General features: G+C 39.2%; 1 protein-coding gene across 5 annotated transcripts in view; it reads right to left on the bottom strand.

Annotated features, from left to right (window-relative positions):
- LOC122811105 (para-nitrobenzyl esterase-like) overlaps positions 1 to 21,073 on the bottom strand; it is a 284,915-nt gene that overhangs the window by 120,936 nt on the left and 142,906 nt on the right. For all 5 annotated transcript variants that reach the window (XM_044082687.1, XM_044082684.1, XM_044082685.1 and 2 more), the window contains one exon: positions 17,345 to 17,541. In XM_044082687.1, coding sequence (XP_043938622.1) covers positions 17,345 to 17,541 — 197 coding nt within the window. The remainder of the gene's footprint in view (positions 1 to 17,344; positions 17,542 to 21,073) is intronic.

Raw genomic sequence — 21,073 nt, 5'->3', positions numbered from 1 at the left:
TTCTCTCTAAGGCCAAGAACACTGCATCAGTGGGCCCAGACAGTATCTCAGTATGCCTTCTAAATAGCATGAAACATGACCTATCAGGCCCTCTTGAATTGGTATTTAACTATAGCCTTTAAACAGGCTTCATGCCTTATGAATGGAGAAAAGCAACAGTCATCTCTCTGCGCAAAGGTGGGCCATCTACAGACCTTGGAAACTACGGACTCGTAAGTCTCACTAATCTTATATGTAAAGCCATGGAAAGAATTATTATGGAAATGATCAACAGTGATATAGTAAATCTCCAGACACTGGACCCAACCCAGTTAGGCTTCGTCAAGGGCAAATCATGCCTACTCAACCTGGTGGACTTCTTTGAAAAGGTCACCAAAGCAATGGATGAGGGCAAAATGGTTCACACTGCCTACCTTGACCTGGCCAAGGCATTTGACACAATATCCCACTCAGGCATTGTTGGCAAACTCAAGAGGTTAGGTACAAACTCATATGTTACCAGGTTGATAGCCAACTGGATGACAGATGGGACCCAGAAAGTTAGAATTGGGGAGTCCACCTCTATAAAGAGGCCAGTCACAAGTGGAGTCCCTCAGGGATCAGTCCTTGAACTGCTCCTTTTTGGCATTTACTTCTCTAACGTTAAGGCCAATGTCAGTGGTCTCTGGTTGACTACATTTGCAGATAATTGCAAATTAGGAGCTGTCATTGAATCCCACACTGATACAAATATTTTCCAGGACGGGCTGACACAGACAAACAACTGGTGTCAGAGCCTTGGACTAAAACTAAATGCCAAGAAATGCATAATAGTATCCTTTGAGAAGTCATCTACCCTGGGTAACTATCATATTGACAACACACCCCTTAGAGTTGACCCAGTAGTCAGGGACGTAGGGACACACATAGATAGTAATCCAGCCTTTGACCATCATGTGTCTACAGAAGTGAGTAAATCATTCTATGTTGTGCAATTTATAAACAAAGGTATGGCATCTTAGCCTAAGGAAGTCATTGTTCAACTTAATCATTCATCAGACCTATCATTGAGTACAATGCCCCCTTTGGTATGTACCTAACTAGGCATATCCAACAACTGGAACATCCACAGAGGTTCCTCACTAAAAGAATACAGGGCTTAAGTAAAATGTCCTATACAGACCACCTCAAGGCTCTATCCCTGTATTAGGTCTCCTACAGGCTTTTGTAGGATGATCTTTGCCTGACATACAGGGCATTCTCAGAACCCACTCTGATGGACCTCCTGCAAACAAACAACACTAGAAGTATCCATTCTAAAGGCTTAAACCTTGTCTGTGATATAAATAGGACCTGCTGGAGAGCCAGGTATGTATACCAGAGATTACCTAGTCTGTGGAACAGACTCCCCATCCATGTGAATCAGAGTTCCTCCCTAACCAAATTCAAGTGCAACCTGGACAATTGGATGGGGTAACAGGAAATTCATCCCTGGTTTGACACCTATGTCTCTAATGGACACAAGCAACCTGTAAATGGTCCATCTCCTAGGCCCTAGCTTGCAAATATTTCATCTCCCAAGCCGCTGCTTACACTTATCAGGGGTATTAGAACTCGTCAGAGATTTGGGATGCACGGCTAGGCTTAAAAAGGCCCTTGCAGTGGTTAGCCTAGTAAACACATATGAATTTATGAACCTATGTCTGCCTTATTGATTATTTTCTGTAGTGAGAACAGAGTTGAGCTGCTCGCCTCTCTAGTCAATACTTTTTCCCTCCATCCTATGTGACTTTCACTTGATTTTCCTTCAAATTACTTCCAGCAGCCTGATGTCTCTTTCTTTACTTGGAAACCAGAACCTCACACCATACAAGGGGTGTGGCTTGATCAGGGCCTTATAGAATGGAAGCATTATCTATGCTGCAAGACTTTATTTTACATTTGTTAACTGGGAAAGTCTGACTGGATACAGATCCATTTTCAACGCAGGCCCGGGGAGAAAAGCTCCAAATGTACAAAAACAAGTGTAAATACAGTGAAATTATTACAGTGAGTTATCACAAAACTGAGATTTGTTTAACGATAGGTACACACAGGTGCATGTTTTTCTCACATACACACAGCAAAGGTTGGAAGCAAGTAGCTGAGAAAGAAATAGTTAAAGATTTCATCTGAAAAAGGAAAACACATATTAAGGTGGTCATCATACATGGTGTAGTAACAATGTTAACTTTAAATCTTTCCAGTAGGTGGGTGATGCAAAGAATTTTAAACAGTTACAGAGTCAGAGTTTTATTCTTGTAATGAGGTTCTCATTTATGAATTATGTTTGAGTGGGGGTTAATCAGGGTTTGTACAGGGACAAAGCCACTGCGCTTTTAGGTATTTCCTAAGGGATTTTTTGAATTGGGATAAGGAGGTCAGTGGTGAGTTCAGCAGGAAGTAGGTTCCAGTTTTTACCGGCAGAGTTGGAGAATAGTGATTCACCAGCTGAATTGTTGGCTTTAACAGTTTGCACTAACAATTTTTTGGAAGAGCGAAGGGATTTTAGGTTACTGTAGGGGGTAATAATATTTTTCAGTATGGGTGTACTGTCTGGTTGATAGAGGATTTTGTGAACAACTATTAGTTGATTATATTGCAGTTGATAGGGTAGTTCAGGCCAGTCTAATGATTGAAGGTTAAGGCAGTGATGGGTTTTATAAGCTGATCCTGTGGCAAATCTGGCAATGTTATTGTAGCAACTAGTAAATTTATTGAGGTTTGATTTGCTTAGGTTTACGAAGATGGGTGAGGCATAAAGAAGGGTCGATAACAGATGTGTACGGGCAATAACAGTTCTAGTAGATGGGGCTAGGAATGGTTTAATCCTGTATAAAGAGCCTATTTTTTTATTTACTGCTTTAATAGTGTTGTCTATGTGAGCATCAAACTTGAGGGTGTTGTCGATGATCACTCCTGGTAGTTTAGCACTAGGTTCTGCGGAAATTATGGTACCATTGTTAGATATTATGGTGAGAGGTGGTGAGGAGACCTTGCAAGTGGGGGAGAAGAGTAATAGTTTGGTTTTATTTGGGTTTAATAGTAGTTGGCGACCAGTGAGCCAGTTCTCTACTTTGTTGAAAGTAATTTGGGACAAGGATTCCCTGTGGGGGAGGTGGCAGAGCAGATTAGGGTTGAGTCATCTGCATACTGAATACAAGTTGCATCAGGGATGTCTTTGTACAGGTCATTAATGAATATGGAGAATAGGAGGGGACCTAATATAGATCCTTGTGGGACTCCATGGGTGACTGGTGAAAGGCACGACAGGTTATTCTTCCATAGTACAGCTTGTTGTCTGTCACTTAGGTAAGAATGAAACCAGGTAATTGCTAGGTTATCTATGGAGAGTAATTTTAATGTGTTTAAGAGTAGCTGGTGATTTACCATATCAAATGTCTTGGATAGGTCAAGGAAGGGGGCTGAGGACAGCTTGTTCTCATTTAGGTTTTGATTTATTGTATGGGAGAAGGAGAGAAGGGCAGAGGTTGTACTATGGCAAGGTCTAAATCTGTGCGGGGAGGGAGCTAGGAGAGTGTTTTGATTTAGATAAGCAAGAAATTGTTTGTGGATACATTTTTCCATTATTTTAGCCAAGGGAGACAGAATGGCTATAGGCCTATAATTTGAAAGTTCAGTGGAATCTCACCCTATATGAAGAGGAACAATGTGAGAGATTTTCCAGATGGGGAGGATATAGGTTTCGTGGATAGTTCTTTTGATTAAAATTGATATGGAGTATGCTATTTCATTAGCGGCTTTTGGAGATATTCTGCAGGTAGTAGGCCTGCTGAAAGGGTGGTTGGTTTCAGTTTTTTAAGTAGGGACTTAATAAAAGATGTTGGTACTGGATCAAGCTTAAAGGGATCTTATTATCAGGTGTGGGGTTGGTGGTACTTGAGGTATAGGGAGATAGTATCCTGGCTAGGGATTGCATGGTTTCTGTAAAGAAAGTGTTAAAGGTGTTAGCAACAATTTTAGGAGGTTGTTGGAGGGTAGTTAAGGGGGTAGGAGTAGTTGATTGGCCTGGGTGGAGAAGTTTGTTTATGCCTGACCAGAATTTTTGTGGTTGATTTTGGTGCTTTTGTTGCAGATTACAGTAGTTATTCATATTCAATAATTTATCTACTGAAGATACACTCAGTCATTCTGTTTGCTGCTGCTACTTCTGTATCCCTCAGTTCCCTATGGCCTGGTTTCCTGGGAATTCCCCTATTTGCCACCCTAAGGCCAGATTTAAAGGATGGGACAAAAATGGTGCAAAGACCTCCTTTGTTACAATTTAGCTACATTTTCAGAATAAAAAATTGCTAAACTATACCATGAGCTCCTTACTGCAGTTCATAAAATATACAAACACGTTTAAATGCCCTTGACATTTAAGCAACCATTGTGGGCAATGATGCTTAAATGCTTCATCACTTCAAAAAAAAAAAGTGTTTCACCACTGCAGGTAATACTGCTGCAGGGACAGATTGGGAGTCATTCAGTGCTAAGATTATAGCACCTATCTTGCCGACAAATTGCTTGTGCCTGGGAGAGCTACCCCATCTCCCTCCACCCTTGGTATGGATTTGTGTTTATCCTGTTTTCTGTTTCCTTTAGTATGCCTGAAAAATACAACAAAAAGTACTTGATCCAGGACCTGCACTTGTGGTACTCCACTAGTTCCTTATTTCTGATGGGTGGATGGAGAGAGACCTGGTAGAGAGACCACTTCTTTACCAGGAACAGCCAACTCACTACTACCCTCTGTGTCCTATCAATCAGCCAAAATCAGTACACAACCCTCTGTGTCTTACTAATCCGCCATGATCAATACACTTTCCTCTGACTTGGTCCTGCCCTTAACACTGCTAGTTTGCCTTTCAGCCACCTATGTGGAATTGCATCTATAACCTTGATGAAGTCTGGGTAAACCATGCCTGCCTGTATTCCTCAGTCAAGGTGATGTGTAATTCAGTCACAAAAATGGATGAGATTTGACCACTTCTGGCCATGAATCCATTTTTTGGTTGCTGTCCTGCAGATTATTTTTCTCCAGGAATGATCAGTCAGGACTGTCTCTTTGTCGCTGTTGTTAGTCTAACATGTCTGTGGTTCCTTGTACTTTTTGTTCCAATCCCCCTCCCCTTATAGAAGGGTTTTACATATGCTGCCCTCCAGTACTCAAGCAGTTTTTTACTGGTCAGTGATCTGTTAAAGATCTTTGTTGGGAATCTGCCAACACACTCCAGATTTGTGAGAATTCTACATATCTGGCCCTAGTGTTTTATCCTCACCAAGGGAGTTATCTTCCCCTCCACTTCCTCCTTTTGTGTCCCTGTGTAAAGCCTCTGCTCCCTCCCAGAATAGCATCTTTATTCCTTTATGAAAAGAGAAGTGAAGCATTTATTCAGTACCTCTGCTTTTTCCAAGTCTTCTGTGATCTCATGGCCATATTTGTTTAACGTGGATGGGTCAGTCTCTCTAGTTCTATCTGATGTGCACCTAAATAACCGTATTCCCCTTCCACAACTTTCTTTCAGCTTGTTCATTTGCTACCTTTCTGCTAGCCTTTTTGTACTGTACCTCCTCTGCCCCCCTTTCTACCTTTTGTATTCCCATTTTCAATCATTTGCTCTAACTGCTAGTCTCACATTGCTGTGCAATCACGTAGGCATCTCCTCTCTTTACCTTTCAATCTCTTCCTCAAACACTTGTCCATAGCTCTGGGTACTCCATCTCTTACCAATAGCCATAGCATGTTTACTCCCTTAACTTGGTTTTGAATTTCCAACTCATCTTGAAAACATTTCTGTAGGATAGCATAATTAATTTCTCTAAAAATCTCATAGCATTGTTTTTGCCCCTTTTTGTGTTATCTTCCCCGTTCTCTATATTACATAATGTCACAGTCACATGTGGCTAACAGTTCCTTTACCTAGATATCCATATCCCTTAAATCACTCTTCTTTTTAATTCTCCTGTTTTCTACATCTAGTTTTTCTTCCACCTTCTATGTGAATGTTCAGCCCATTTTGCATGTGTGGCAGTTACTTCCCCTTCTGTCTTAATTTAAAGGTACGACTGCTGAGATGTACCATTTCAACTTAGCTCTATGCACTACTGCCCTTTTTCAGTGTAGATGGACCCTGTCCTGGCAAAGAAATGGTCTGTCTACCAGGTCTCTCTTCATCCTCCCATCAACTCCAAGCCCCTCTCCCTTGTCCACTGCCACAGACAGTATTTATAATCTGTAATTCTGTCTTTTTTCATTTCTCCCTCTCTCTCTCTCTGCTGACAAGTACAACACTTATGAGAAGTCAAACTCAAAACGTCTCTCCTAGCATCTCTGTACCCTGTTTGCTACTATTTCAGCTGTCTCTTAGACACATCACTGTTGCCTTCATATATGACAATAAGCATTCACAACTTCTCCTTGGTGAACACCTGGGGTAGTTCCTTTCACTTTTTACTAAGTCTAAGGTCTTAGATCAGTTTCACTGTACTCTGGCCTCTACTATCTCCCCATTAAGACTCTTAACCACCTTGGTGACTGTATCTCCAATCACCAGTACGCTATACTCTGGTCGCACACCAGTACGTTATACTCTGGTCGCACACACCAGTACGTTATACTCTGGTCCCAAACACCAGTACGTTATATTCTGGTCCCACACACCACTACGTTATACTCTGGTCCCACACACAGTACGTTATACTCTGGTCCCACACACCAGTACGTTATACTCTGGTCCCACACACCAGTACGTTATACTCTGGTCCCACACACCAGTACGTTATACTCTGGTCCCACACACCAGTACGTTATACTCTGGTCCCACACACCAGTACGTTATACTCTGGTCGCACACACCAGTACGTTATACTCTGGTCCCACACACCAGTACGTTATACTCTGGTCCCACACACCAGTACGTTATACTCTGGTCCCACACACCAGTACGTTATACTCTGGTCCCACACACCAGTACGTTATACTCTGGTCCCACACACCAGTACGTTATACTCTGGTCCCACACACCAGTACGTTATACTCTGGTCCCACACACCAGTACGTTATACTCTGGTCGCACACACCAGTACGTTATACTCTGGTCCCAAACTGATTATCATCTCCTTCACTTCTTGTCATCCTTGCAGTCTGAAATAGCTGCTCATAATCTCTCTCAGTTCCATACTGTTTTCTTCTTACAAAGCCTTCTTTAGTCTCTTTCACCATCCATCTCCGACATCTGACTCTGTGTCCCTCTCTTCTTAGCTCATACTACGTTTGTGTGCTTGATTCTGCATGCCTTTATCTACCCTTTGCCACTTCACACTGTTTTCTACACCTGCCCTTCCATATTAGCATCCTTCTTGTCTTCCTTTTTTGTGTCCGAATGTTGCACTTTGTCACTCCACCTTTCTTTCTGCTGTATCACTTACCTGTACTCCTTTAATGAGCTCAGCCTATGACCTTCTATCCTTTATCTCGCTCTCCCTACCTTTTCCCCAGGAGATCTACCTTTTCTCAAACAGTGACTCACTGAATTGTAAACTGGATGAGTTAAACTCAGTCTGCATTTCCCCAAATGCTTTAGCTGTATAATGTTTTTACTGAGAAAATCACAGCTGTGTGAGTTGATTTTTCACTTTTACTTTGTATTTTCTGTTTTACCTGATGTGCTGCCATAGAGTTGGTATAGTATAAGTCACAGTGGGAGGATAATGTTCCCTTGTGGAGGGGGTACACTGAGACGTTTTTTTTTGTGGAAAGAAACAATGGCTGCTGTCCAAAGTTCTAGCTTCAGTGCAGTTGAAAAAATGTATTTGTTCTGTATACTTGTGGGATATATAATTTTTGCATCTTATAGTTGATCCCATTTTCCCATCTCTTCCTTCTCAAACCTTGTTGCGTCCCACTCTGCTGTACCACTTTATCTTTTCACGGCTGAGTAGTCAGCTCACTACTAACTCACCACTCTCCCATGATGCTCCAGCATTCTTTCATAGATGGCTGTCACCTTAAAGACACATTAGTCAAGTCACTGCCTCACATCTACAGGACATCAACAATCTCTCTCCCTTCCTTTTCCCTGCCTTTCCTACTCCATTATATTCCATTTTAGATATTTCAGTTTTTATTGATTTTTCATAGCCATATTTATATTTTTTGTATCTAGCTAATCTTTTTCTGTATATCAAGTTTTGACCCAGACCCTCTTAGCAAATGCAGCAATGTAACAATTTATAGGATAAGTAAGAATAAAGGACAAGCAATTTTCACTTGATTTATCTCAAAATGTCACAGATCTTTCAGAATCAGACTACCCATACCTACTTCTATTCACATATCAGACACATGCACAGGAAGTTAAAGATACTGAAACTGAATTAATTAACTGTAAAATGAGAAATGATCAAGGAATTCCTTGAGTACCTCGTCAATGTCCACTCATATGTAAAATTCACCTTGTAGAACTTTGCTTCAAGTCTTTGTTGTCTTCCTGGGCACTAAGGTCCGCATGCTTAATGGAAACCATCAGATAGACTGTCACAGAAACAGTTTTCAACCTCACTACACAAACAAGTCATCATTTATAGTCAAGTACCATAAAGCTAGTTTATTTGCTCCCATGGGGCGGGGGGAGAGAAATGTACTATAGTATTGCTGAAGAAAGCCATTCTTTTTCAGAGTCATGCAGCCAGGGTGTATGATGGAGCTGTGAAATGGGCAATACACTTAATTTAAGAACAAATGCTCTAGGGCTCCTCTAATGATAATGTCAAACTAGTACATACGTATGATTTAGACTGGGTAAGAAAACTTGAACGTGAAGTTAAGGTATTAAGAGGTGGGGTTGCAAAGCCTATTTTGCATTCTAAGGACGTGATGGTTGGTCCAGTGAATTATAAGAATTTGGGTAATTCAAAAAGAAAAACAAATGAATACAGAATTTAATTTCCTATACCAATAGTTAGTGAAAAGTGGCACATTAAACACATAATAGAGAACAATTGGAGAATAATACTTGGTAACAGGGAGTTAGTGACTATATTAGGGATGGCACCAAGATTTACTTATAAAAAAACAACTAACATTAAGTACATGTTACAGTCTGGAAAAGAGAAAAGTGGTAGCACTAACCGTTCATGTACTAATAAAAAGGGTACTTATAGTTGCACTAATTGTAAACAGTGTAGGTTTATAAGTAATTCATCTTTTGTCACAATAGGGCACTCTAAAGAGATTTTTTGGGCCAAAAAGTATTATAACTGTAATAGTGATTATGTAATATATGTAGCCACCTGTTTATCATGCAAAAATTACTATATTGGCAAGACTAAGAGAAGTCTTAAACGTAGGATATACGAACATTATTTGGCAATAAGGAAAAAAAACAGCAAAACAAGGTCTCCTGCACGGTGGAAATGCACGGCTCAAAATTAATGTAAGCCAAACAAAAACGAAGCCAGCATATGATAACCAGTGAAGTCCTGAACCATTTATTTGGTAATAACCAAAAAAATACACAGACCGGTTTCGGCCGGATCAGTACACAGCCTTCATCAGTGTAAAGTAAAAATAAACTGTAGAAAAAAACAGAATATATATACAACCATCTGCAATGTTATTGGTAGATTCAAAATTGCTCATTCAGACCTGGTGGGAACATACCACCCAATTTAACAATCCATTTTTTCTCTTTTGTGTTTAAGATAGAGTGCCAACCCGTCTTGTTACTCATATTTCCTCTAATAATATCTATGATCATAAAAGAAAAATTGGCAGAACGATGTATTAGGTGGTGTTTGTAAAGTGCATTGTTGATTCTTTTATGTTTGATGTTACTAATATGTTCAGATATTCTCATCCTCATGGGCCTAGAAGTTTGGCATGTGGCCATATAAATCACCCATTTGCTACTGCAATTCCCAAAGAACTTAAGATCGTATACTGTTGAGCAATTCCTGCTAGAAAATTGTTTGGATTGTATCATTCTAATGCAATTGGAACAGTGACCACAAGGATAACAACCTATAAGTGGTTCGCCAGTCAGGGTGGTTTGAGAAGATTGGGGATGCTGAGAAATAATATTGTGTTTGAAATGACTGAAGCAAGAACCTAAGTTTTTCCCTTTACGGAATGAAAATAGACAGTGATCAGGAATAATGTTGACAACATCATGATCATATTGTAAAATGTTCCAGTGTCTATTTACTGCTTGTATAAGTTTATCAGAATTTCGAGCATATGTGGTAATGAACCTAAGGGGAGCAGAATTACTTTTGGAGCGAGATTGATAACTCAAAAAAAGATTCGAAATTCGAATTCGAAAACTTAGGTTCTTGCTTCAATCATTTCAAACACAATATTATTTCTCAGCATCCCCAATCTTCTCAAACCACCCTGACTGGCGAACCACTTATAGGTTGTTATCCTTGTGGTCACTGTTCCAATTGCATTAGAATGATACAATCCAAACAATTTTCTAGCAGGAATTGCTCAACAGTATACGATCTTAAGTTCTTTGGGAATTGCAGTAGCAAATGGGTGATTTATATGGCCACATGTTCTTGTGGCTCATTTTATGTGGGCCAAACTTCTAGGCCCATGAGGATGAGAATATCTGAACATATTAGTAACATCAAACATAAAAGAATCAACAATGCACTTTACAAACACCACCTAATACATCGTTCTGCCAATTTTTCTTTTATGATCATAGATATTATTAGAGGAAATATGAGTAACAAGACGGGTTGGCACTCTATCTTAAACACAAAAGAGAAAAAATGGATTGTTAAATTGGGTGGTATGTTCCCACCAGGTCTGAATGAGCAATTTTGAATCTACCAATAACATTGCAGATGGTTGTATATATTCTGTTTTTTTCTACAGTTTATTTTTACTTTACACTGATGAAGGCTGTGTACTGATCCGGCCAAAACCGGTCTGTGTATTTTTTTGGTTATTACCAAATAAATGGTTCAGGACTTCACTGGTTATCATATGCTGGCTTCGTTTTTGTTTGGCTTACAATAAGGAAAAAAGACAAGACAAATGTGTTAGCTAGGCATGCATTGTCATGTAAAGAATTCAAGAAGTTTGAATTTTTCATCTTAGACAATGTGTAGAAGGCTTTATTCGCTGGTGATTTAAACAATGTGTTGGAATGTAAGGAAGCTTTTTGGCAATTGTTGCTGGGTGCGGATAAAGCACCAGGCTTAAATGAAGTTATAAATTTAAAATGTTTTTTAATGTATAGATAAAACACCAATATGTTAAATTCAAGGATTTTAGTGATGTGCATACATATTTAAAAACACGTACATGCTGTTTTAAATTATAACAGATATTTAGTATTTTTAACATCATTGTTACTAATTGGTATGTTTTGTCATTTCCTGTATATGGTAATTAATTAATTATAAAAGGAAGGGGTAGGTATGTAAGTGTTGTTTCGGAAGAAGTTCACAGTATTAAAAAGTGAATGAAAACACTAATCCATATTGCCCGAGTTTGGCTTTTTGGATACTAGTTTACAGCTGGGTGTTCCAAGTTTTTTTACGGTTCTCATTCAGTGTTTTTGATCTTTAGGTTATGTTACACTGATCTGTTAACTTGCCAATGTCTTGTTATGTTTTTGTTTATGTTATGAGAGATGGATCACTTCTTACCAGAGTTGAAGTTATATTCCTTAGATATTGTCAACTGTCTTACAGGGAAATAAACTGCGCCAAAACATGCATTTAGCTTCTGCATGAGAGAAAGCATATGTTGGCCTTAGTGAAAGTCAAAATGCATTTACAGATTGGCAGGTGCTTCATTTTACAGGTACAATATGACCAAAGTTATCATGTCTATTACCACTGGAGAAGTATCGCAGATAATCCTTCTTCTTGTGCAATAAATACAGCAAGGTGAGTATGTTGTCTGCCTTCCAAACTGATGATTTTTGGGGGAGGGGCTCTCAAAGACTGCAGCAAATGAGATTCCCCCACCTAAAAATGTGTTTTAGAGTGGACGAGAGAAGTTAGTTTTTTCTTCAGTAACATGAAAGCTAGCCCATCTGGTAGTTACAGCATGTTAAAAACCTTCAACCTCTCTCTGTATATTTTACAAAACCCATGCAGATTGAGATCTCCCTCAATGACAAAGAGGTTTTTCAGCTAAGGGTAGCAAGGTAATGATAAATAAAATGGTTTGGTTCGCTAGGCAAACAAACCTGGTATGATATTTGATACATGCACCTTGGCATCTAGCATAAAGTAAACAAACCTGCGCAGAAAATGAAAGCCACTGACATTTTCCTGCTTAAGGAAGGTGCCTATTTAAAACTTTGTATTTAAAGATGCATCGCTGTGAAATATAACTGATGGCGGGACACATGCTATTTTCATTGTATTGATGGGACACCAAGGACATGAAGTTCATTAAAGAGCTAACTCAGTCTGAGAAGATTCAACACATCATGTGGCCAGCAGTCTAGGATTAGTTGGATTAAAATTTTAAAAAGGGTAGAATGTTTATTTTTTAAACAAGTTTTTGGACAAATTAGTTTTAATTATAAAATGTTTGTGTACCTTGCCCCTTGAATCTCAACCCCCCCAATTTGCTAATGGTTCTGTGGAACATTAAGGGTAAAGAATGACTGGGGAAGAAAGACAACAATGTTTTTACTGGAGACTGATTACAGTTTGGACTAGTTTTTAGTGGCTGGAGTCTGTATTTTATGGGGAAGTTATTAAAGTTTTGGTGTTTCTACTTTGCATATGTATTACCTGCTTTGTGTTTGTGTGTGTGTGTGTGTGTGTGTGTGTGTGTGTGTGTGTGTGTGTGTGTGTGTGTGTGTGTAAAACACATGTAGCTCCTAATTATACACAAATGTATGAAGATATTACAGTGCTGGTTGCAATGCTGTTTGCAAGAGCAAACCTGAAATACAGACACCAGCATCTCAGGAGAAGGACACATCTAAAAACACTATGGCACTGCTTAGTACATTAGGAAATAGTAAGACTGCAGTATAGGTTCTGTCCCCCAATGAATTTGATTCACATAAATAATGCAGTATGTAATAACATCATCATCACCCCTCTTTTTCCATTTTTTTCATGGGCTTGGGGTGTTGCATCAACTGTTGACACTTCTCTCTATTCAATGCCACTTTCCTACCTTCTTTGAATGCCATGCAGTCCATCCATCTCTTTGCTGGACTTGCTCATTTGCTTTTATCTTCTTCCTGTTTTTCTCTGTCAAATATTTTTCACCAAATTGTTTTCTATTTTCCTGCTCATGTGCCCAAACTACCTTAATCTGTTCGGTTTAACCTTCGCTGTAACTAGATTGCAGCTACTTTGGCTACTGCTCTGATGTCATAATTTCTTTGTCTGCCGATAGTGTGCATCCTGCCACCCACCTCTGGCAGCTACTTAAAAAATGGGAATGAAAATGCAGTAGAAGAGCAAATAATGAAAATCACTCTCTTACTTTAAACTTATTTTTGTTTTTTTGCAGGATAGCAACCTCCCTGCACAGTCCTCTTGAGGTTATATACACCAACTTTGAGATTTTTTTTTTACATTTGTTTACTAGGTAGTGTCTGGCTGGGCAAGTAGCCCGTTTTCAGCAGAGGCCCGGGGAGAAAAGCTACAGAAAACAGATACCCAGTACAAATATAGAGTACATAAATTACCATAAACTTTTTTTTACAGTACGTTATAAACAGTGTGAAAAAGAAAAAACTAAAATGAGAAATAATTTATCATAGTAACAAAATTGAAAAACATGTATACCATATCTAACAGAAAAGGGAATATTCCAAGAAATGGGAATCTTAGACATAATTTATTTATTTGGACTCTTTGTCTCAGGACTCATCAAAGCACGTCCCAAGATTTCCAGTGATTACCATCTCAGGGACTTCATCTACATAATCTTTAGCTTTCTCAACTACTCTGTCTTCACCGCCCAGATTTCTGTACCATATAGTAGTACTGATCGCACCATTGTTTTGTAAACCTTACTTTTCAGCCTCTTTGGCATTCATCTGTCACTTACTACCAATAACACTCTGTGGCAGTTGGCTGCAGCATTTCTGATTCTGGCTTTGAGTTCCTCATTCAGACTTCTCTTCTCCTCAACCATCCCTTCCAGATACTTGACACTGTAAACCTTTTTCACTTTTTCACCATCTTCTGATTTCCACCATATGTTGCCATGAGCACTGTCTTGTGTGTATTCAGTGTCATAAAGTCTGAATTCCATTCCAATTCCGTGCCATTTGATGAAGTTCGTTTTCAGTCTGCTTGTAATGCCACATTTTCTGCATACAGCAACTTTGTTGATCAGTTTGCCAATGTAGTCCATCACTTGTATGAACAGCTGTGGGCCTAGAAATGAACCACGACACACCTCCACTCTCAGTGAGAACCTTTCTTTGACTCCTAACACTATTTAAGTTTGTGTCATTGCATCTTTGTAAATAGCATGTACAAATTCTCCAAATGTTTCTGGGACTTTGTACCATTGCAGGAGTGCCCAAATCAGTCTTCTTAGAACCTTGTCATATAATTTCTACAAGTCTAGACATGCCCAGTTGCACTCTTTCCTCCTCTCTAGCATCGTCGCCACTGTTTGCCTCACTGCATCTGTTGTGCTGTATCCTGATTTGAATTTGAACTGTTCATATCCCATTTTATTTACTAATGCTCTGTATATTCATTGATCAATTACCCTCTCTAGCAGTTTCATGTAGCATAAGAGTTTGATACTGCTACACAAGACAAAGTGGTGAATGTCCCTTTGTTCTTGTACACTGGCACTAGAATGGTTATTCTCCAATCATCTGGGATATGCCTTTCTCTTCATACTGCTATGAGTACCCTCAGGAGCCATTTCTATCCTAGCTCACCCGACATCTTGACCATATCTGCATAACCTCCTCTGGGCCTTCTGCTTTTTCTTAGTGCTATTCGTTCTTATTCCAGGGTGGGCTCTTCTTCCTCTTTCATCATAGACATTGTCTCAGGCAGTACAGCTTCTGTGGGTTTTTCTTCTTTCAAAAGCTGATGGAAACACTCCTTCCAGCTGCCTTTGATGCCCTGTAGGCTGGTGAGCAGGTTGTTGCTGGCATCCTTTTAGGGTTACCACCTGTCCCACTTTGTGAGGGACAGTCCCTCTTTGGCCAGTGTCCTGCAAAAAAATTGTAAAAATGGCAAATGCCCTGAGAGTTTAGTAAAATTTCCTATATTTTATGTAATAGTTGCATAAAACAGTTATTCTGTATCTGAAACACCTAAATATTATAAGAAACAGAATAAGCAACTAAATGCTACAAGAATAAGCTTTTATTTAGACAAAAAAGTGAAGTTCTGTTCTTTGTACTGGCCGTGGGTATGCTTTGGGCTGAAAAATCTGACATTTGTACCAAAAATGTCCCACTTTGGGCATTTGAAAAGGTGGCAACCCTACATCCTTTATGAATGGGGTCTGATGACTATCTTCATCTTTCTGTCTCTGCCTTGTAACATGATAAGAGTTCCTTTGTGGCATCTGCTAAGTCACTTTCCAGAAGCTGGTAGCATGCCTCTGATGCCTTGATCTTCGCTACTGTGACTGCTCTGTTACCCTATTTGTTAGCCAGCCAGTATTCCTTCTTAGCCTGTCCCTTCATTTCTAGCTCCCACTTTTGCCTGCACTTTTTTCTTTTGATACCTTCCCGGACTTCTGTTTTTCACCACCAGCTTTCCTTATGTACCTTATTTCTATACCTTCCTTGGCTGCATATCTTTTCTGTAGTCCTCACACATGCTTATTTGAAGCACTGTCATTCTTCTTTCATGCCACATATTTCTCTTCTTCTTTAGGTGCTACAGCCTGCATATTTCCTTGAACTCTTTTGCTTTCCCTCCAGTCAACTACTATGTATTCATCAGAGTATCCGTTGATCTTACAGCCTACTGTGTTTGTGATCTTCTGACTGCCCCTATTGCTAAATCATGTGGTGGCCATCATCATGTCATTTGCTATAGAAAAGTCTAGAATGACCTCTCCTTCTTTATTCCTGTTGCCCCATTCATGTGGACCTAGGCAGACCTCATAACCTGTTCTCGCTGTCTGTATATGAGCATTCAGGTCTACCATTATCATCACCAACTCATACTGATTTATTTGATAGGCTGTACAACTGCTGTGTGAATGCAGTCATTTCCTTGCCATAACAACCCTGCAGTGGGGCAGAGGCTGAATACTGCCCTGTCTTTACATTGGAGTCTGATTGCCATCTCTATCACTAATTCTGATGGCATCCCTCATTGTATTCAGAAGACTTTCCTTTAACACAAAGCCCACACCATTTCTAGTCTGGTCACCCTGAGAGTAGTAGACTCTGGATCCTATGTCAGGTGGGTTTGCTGCACTGCCCATCCACCTTGTCTCCTAGATATTCAGGATGCTGGTATATTTCTTGCTGTCATGTCATTGACTTCTCAACTGCAGCCTGTCAGCATAGCAATCCTTAGTTCATGTTTGGCAAGTTGCCAAGTAGCCTAGACTGGGCAACTGTACACCAGCCAGCCAGTAGCTTATTGATGCATCACTGCTGGGCTTTATGGCAGACACACACTGGCTAATAAAACACTTAGACCATTATCGTGAGTTTGTCATGTAAGTTGGGTACTCAACCCACTTTTCACTGGCAAATATCTATATGTTTCGGCAACATTAATCAATGTGACCAAATTATCCACAACCATTTTTAATACCATGAATTGGCTAGCGCTGAGAAGACACACAGTGATCCATGCTTTCTTATGTAGGGGATACTGCGTAGCACAAATGATACCTTAAACAGTTTGTCTGCACAACTCTTCCCCAGATAAGAACCACATACAGTCTGTGCTGCTGCCCACAACTCCATTCAATTTTGAGTGCGTTTGAGATGGAAACACCCATCATTTTTTTTTGAGGAGTGACTACTCAGGGACAAGGAGAAAGCATGCATACTTCACACAGACATTGGCTGGAAGTCAGGGCTGAATTCTGTACCTTGTGTTTGGGAGGTAAAGATCTTAACTGTTACGCTGATACTGTCTTTTTCTCATGGCAACAAATAATACAAACATTTCTTCAGCAAACTTCATCAGTTCAGACTGTTAAGACAGGTCCCAAAGTTCCAAACAGAAATGAATTAATTCATCAATCATGCTATGGAAAAAAATGTTTTTCTGTGAGTGTAAGATTAGGATTTTAGGATGATACAATCTAATCAATAGGAATAGGTACGATCTAATACGAAGGCATGTAAATCCTCTTTTATAACACAAAACATACCTGCAGGATTTGTTCTTTGGTTAGTGAATAAAGACATGACAAATTCTTGCACCCTGTCTTATTCAAAAACACCAGATTGTCTTTCTCTGTGTCTTCCAATGATTTATTGTAGATGTAGGAACCACTCATGTCAATAGCCCGATGGAACAAACCTTTGGCGAGTGGTGACATCATCAGCGTCCAGACAGATGTGCCTCCTGCAGAAAAATGCAGAACATGCTAACAGTTGATAAATTCTTACAGACTGACATTACATGCATGGCTTTATTACTTGAATGCATTATTATAATTTCAAGTCTCCTGTGTATTCAGTCCTTCACCTGGTTTACCATTAAACATTGTTTTTCAGCATAATAATACTACCTTAACAGACCTTACAGATGTTGCATCTCTGATATTACCTCATCTTTCAGTTTTATTTAGTACATTTAACCAGAACATGTTCACCCATTTCCCAGGAATTACCCTATTCCTAGTAGTATCCAACAGCATTCTCCCACAAAGAGATCAGGAGATACATCACTCTCATGAAACACTCTTCCAGACAATAAAGGCTAGTTTTCTTGAGCAGCAGTGGTATGAGTCAGTCAATGACATGTTAGCTTTCTTTTAAGATAAGGTATCCTGTTTTCATCACTTTTTCTAGCCCCACACTGGACAGTTCAAGCTATGTACTGTATGACAGCACACTGGGTGTTAGATCAACAGCATCCACCCATGCTCTCTTTGAAACTAGCAGAACAGTCATACATCTACCTTGTGCTGGTGAGTACAAATCCTTGAATTTTTAAATTATGATCTAATTTTGACACACTCCTTGAAGTACACCATTTTTGTAGCAGATGTCTAAGCTTCTTGAACTCTGTTTCTCTCTTTTAACATCTTTACATAGAATTTCACTTTGGAACAAGATCTTTTATGTTACAGGATGATAGGAGTTACAAGGAAAAAGATTTGTAGCCATTTCTGCTTTACCAGTACCCACCCTTAGGGCTTGCCAGCCAATTTGAAAGAGACCCAGGACAGTCATATCAGGGATACATTTCTGCCACCCATCTAATTGTCCAGCTTTTTTTTAAAGCTAGACAGTGTGCCACACTGCTTAAGTTGGAGAGAGAGAGAGTTTCTTCCATAAAATGTGTAGGCACAGTGTGACAAATCTATCCTCTTAGTCTTACTTATCTGCTGGAGTAGATTTAACAGCTCTAGCCCTTGTGTTAGCTGAACTGTTTGATTTACTGAGGTATATGAGTTCTTGGACTACTGGATCCCCTGTAGCCACATGGACAAAACACAGGTCTCTCCTGTGACTTCCTAATGACATAAAGCCTTCAGTCTTTCTTTGTAGTTCAGATCTTTTAGGACCCTGATCTTTTCAGTTACAAACTTCTTTCCAACTGATTGATATGCTTATCGAAGTACATCCCAAGGGGGCAATGTACTTAGTGATGGGTCTAATCAAAGTGGAGTACAAGGAGAAGAGGGCTTCATTTGATCTCGCTGAAATAAGTTTCTGCTATGAGCTGTGCAAGATAAAAGGATTTCCTAAACACTGCTGTGATGTGTTATTCAAATTTAAGGGAGGTGTACATCCACGTGCCCAGGTCTGTCACAACCTTTTCATTTAGAAGTAGTGTGCTATCTGTGCCATAGGTTGAAGCAAGTGGATGCTTATCAAATGCTATAATGATGCGTTTTTGGCATTGAGGTTGAATCTTTTCTAAGTATATCATAGAATGATGTTCCATAATTAGAAAAGTACATCACAGACTGATCCTTATGGTTCTTATGGAAGAAAACATACAGAAAGGTCAAAAGGCCAAAGTTCTTAGTTAGCAAAGCATTACCGTTAAAAAAGTTAAAATATTAATATGCCCTGAGATGTATTCTCCTCATTTGTGACTGTAAACTTAATTTTCACTATTTTGGTAAAATATTTTTCTACAGATGTAGGAAAACACCCTGCCATTACATAGGAAGTCTGGAATAGACATTATTATCCCTGTATCTATATGCGTGCCCTCATAACCACCCGTTTTCTGCACAAGTTGCTTTAATCCCCACATGAGAAATACATTTAGAATAACATACCCTACATATTACAATGTGCAGCTGTCACCTTGTGTTACATGAACCTTAAAGTCTCCTCTTCAATGCTTTAGACTTCAGAATGCTCCTTAGTTTGTGAAAGTATGTCAGTATCGAACCCACCTATTCTTTAGGACACTCAATCTAAATCTAGTTATCATGGGTTGACATTCAGTTTCACAATGGAGGAAGCAGTTACATTAAATATAAAGTACCTACCTCAGACTTTGGAATAAGGCTAAAAAATGTAGACTTTAATATTCTGAATCACTGAAACATACCCATGTAGTACTTATTGAAAAACCCAGACACTTCTGGTAAGAAATCAGTTTTCTTTTTAGCATTAAACTAAGTAGGTACATTAAACTTTCAGAAAGGAGCTTAGGAATATTCTTTTACTGAATGTTAACGATTTCAGATTCCTCCTACATAGCAAATGAATCCCTTATTTTTACATCACATATTTCATTGCAAGAAGATTTCTCCTGTTTCATTGTTAAAATTGTCCAAAGCTCTTCCTATCACTTAAACTTTTAATGCTAATGGGGTCATCCGATAGTTCTTTTAGCTTTGTGCTCCACGTATATGTAACCTCTTGCTCATGTAGACCTCCTCTCCTCATCAAATAGTTATGCACCACACATCTGAAAGTCTGCCTTTATGTGTCCATTCCTGAAAATTAAATTTCTCAACTCTTATTTCTAACTTCTCCCTAGTGTCTTTCCTTCTAATGTGAGCTTAAGCGATTGAGAAACAGGCCTAAAGTCAAACACTAAAATATCTAAACAAGTATAGTATTCCTTCCAGTCTTCAGCAGGGATTCAGTCTTGACACCATTATTACGAGTGCTGTCTTGATTTAGACTTTCTCATTGTTAAGTCACCTGATCAGCAGAGTATGAAGTACAATTTTATTTGTTGACTTAAGTTAGGCCTTTGATGGTGTGGATAACATATTACTCTTCTGAACCTTTAAAGAGGTAAACTTTGCTGAAGGCCTAGTTCTATTTCAGTGAAGACCTAGCTGATAGAACCTTTCAAGTTTAGTTAGATTCCACCATTTACTTATCTTTAAGGTTCATAATGGGGGGGGGGCTTCTTTTGTCACTATTCGTCAGCTCACTACCACAGATCTGTTAATGAAAACTGATAGTGAGGAATGATGCACCCTTGAAAAAACACCCTTAAATATTATAATTGGATGATTTTAAGTATTGCTCTTATATACTTAGAAAATAGCTAGAACAGTATTATCATGTATTTTTCTTGAAGAATATGGAGTCTGAAACTCAAATGTCTCAATGATTTGCCAGAAAACCACAGATTTTATGAGGAGCAGATCAAAATATAAGGCAAAATCAGAAGCATTCTCCAAAATCAGAGACAGTTGAGAGCTATGTAATTTCATCTTTGCTTTACACAAACAGTACACAAATGCACTCTATAAGCACTTACACGAGTGCATGGATCATGCTATCCCAAACAGAACCAAGACCCTATCCTCCAAAAAAAGGAAGCCAATCTGGTGGTCCCCTGCTATAAACAAACTGTACAACAGAAGGAAGAAACTGTTGCAAAAGAGAGTAAAATCTTATGAGTGGAGGAGTTCCCTGGTCAGCCTAAGTAAGAAGCTGAAATCTCT

Source organism: Protopterus annectens, chromosome 9.part0, assembly GCF_019279795.1.
Source record: "Protopterus annectens isolate FY-2018-M chromosome 9.part0, PAN1.0, whole genome shotgun sequence".
In the NCBI taxonomy this organism is placed as follows: domain Eukaryota; kingdom Metazoa; phylum Chordata; order Ceratodontiformes; family Protopteridae; genus Protopterus; species Protopterus annectens.
Note: the sequence above shows the minus strand (reverse complement) of the source record. Positions and strands in the feature narration are given on the sequence as shown.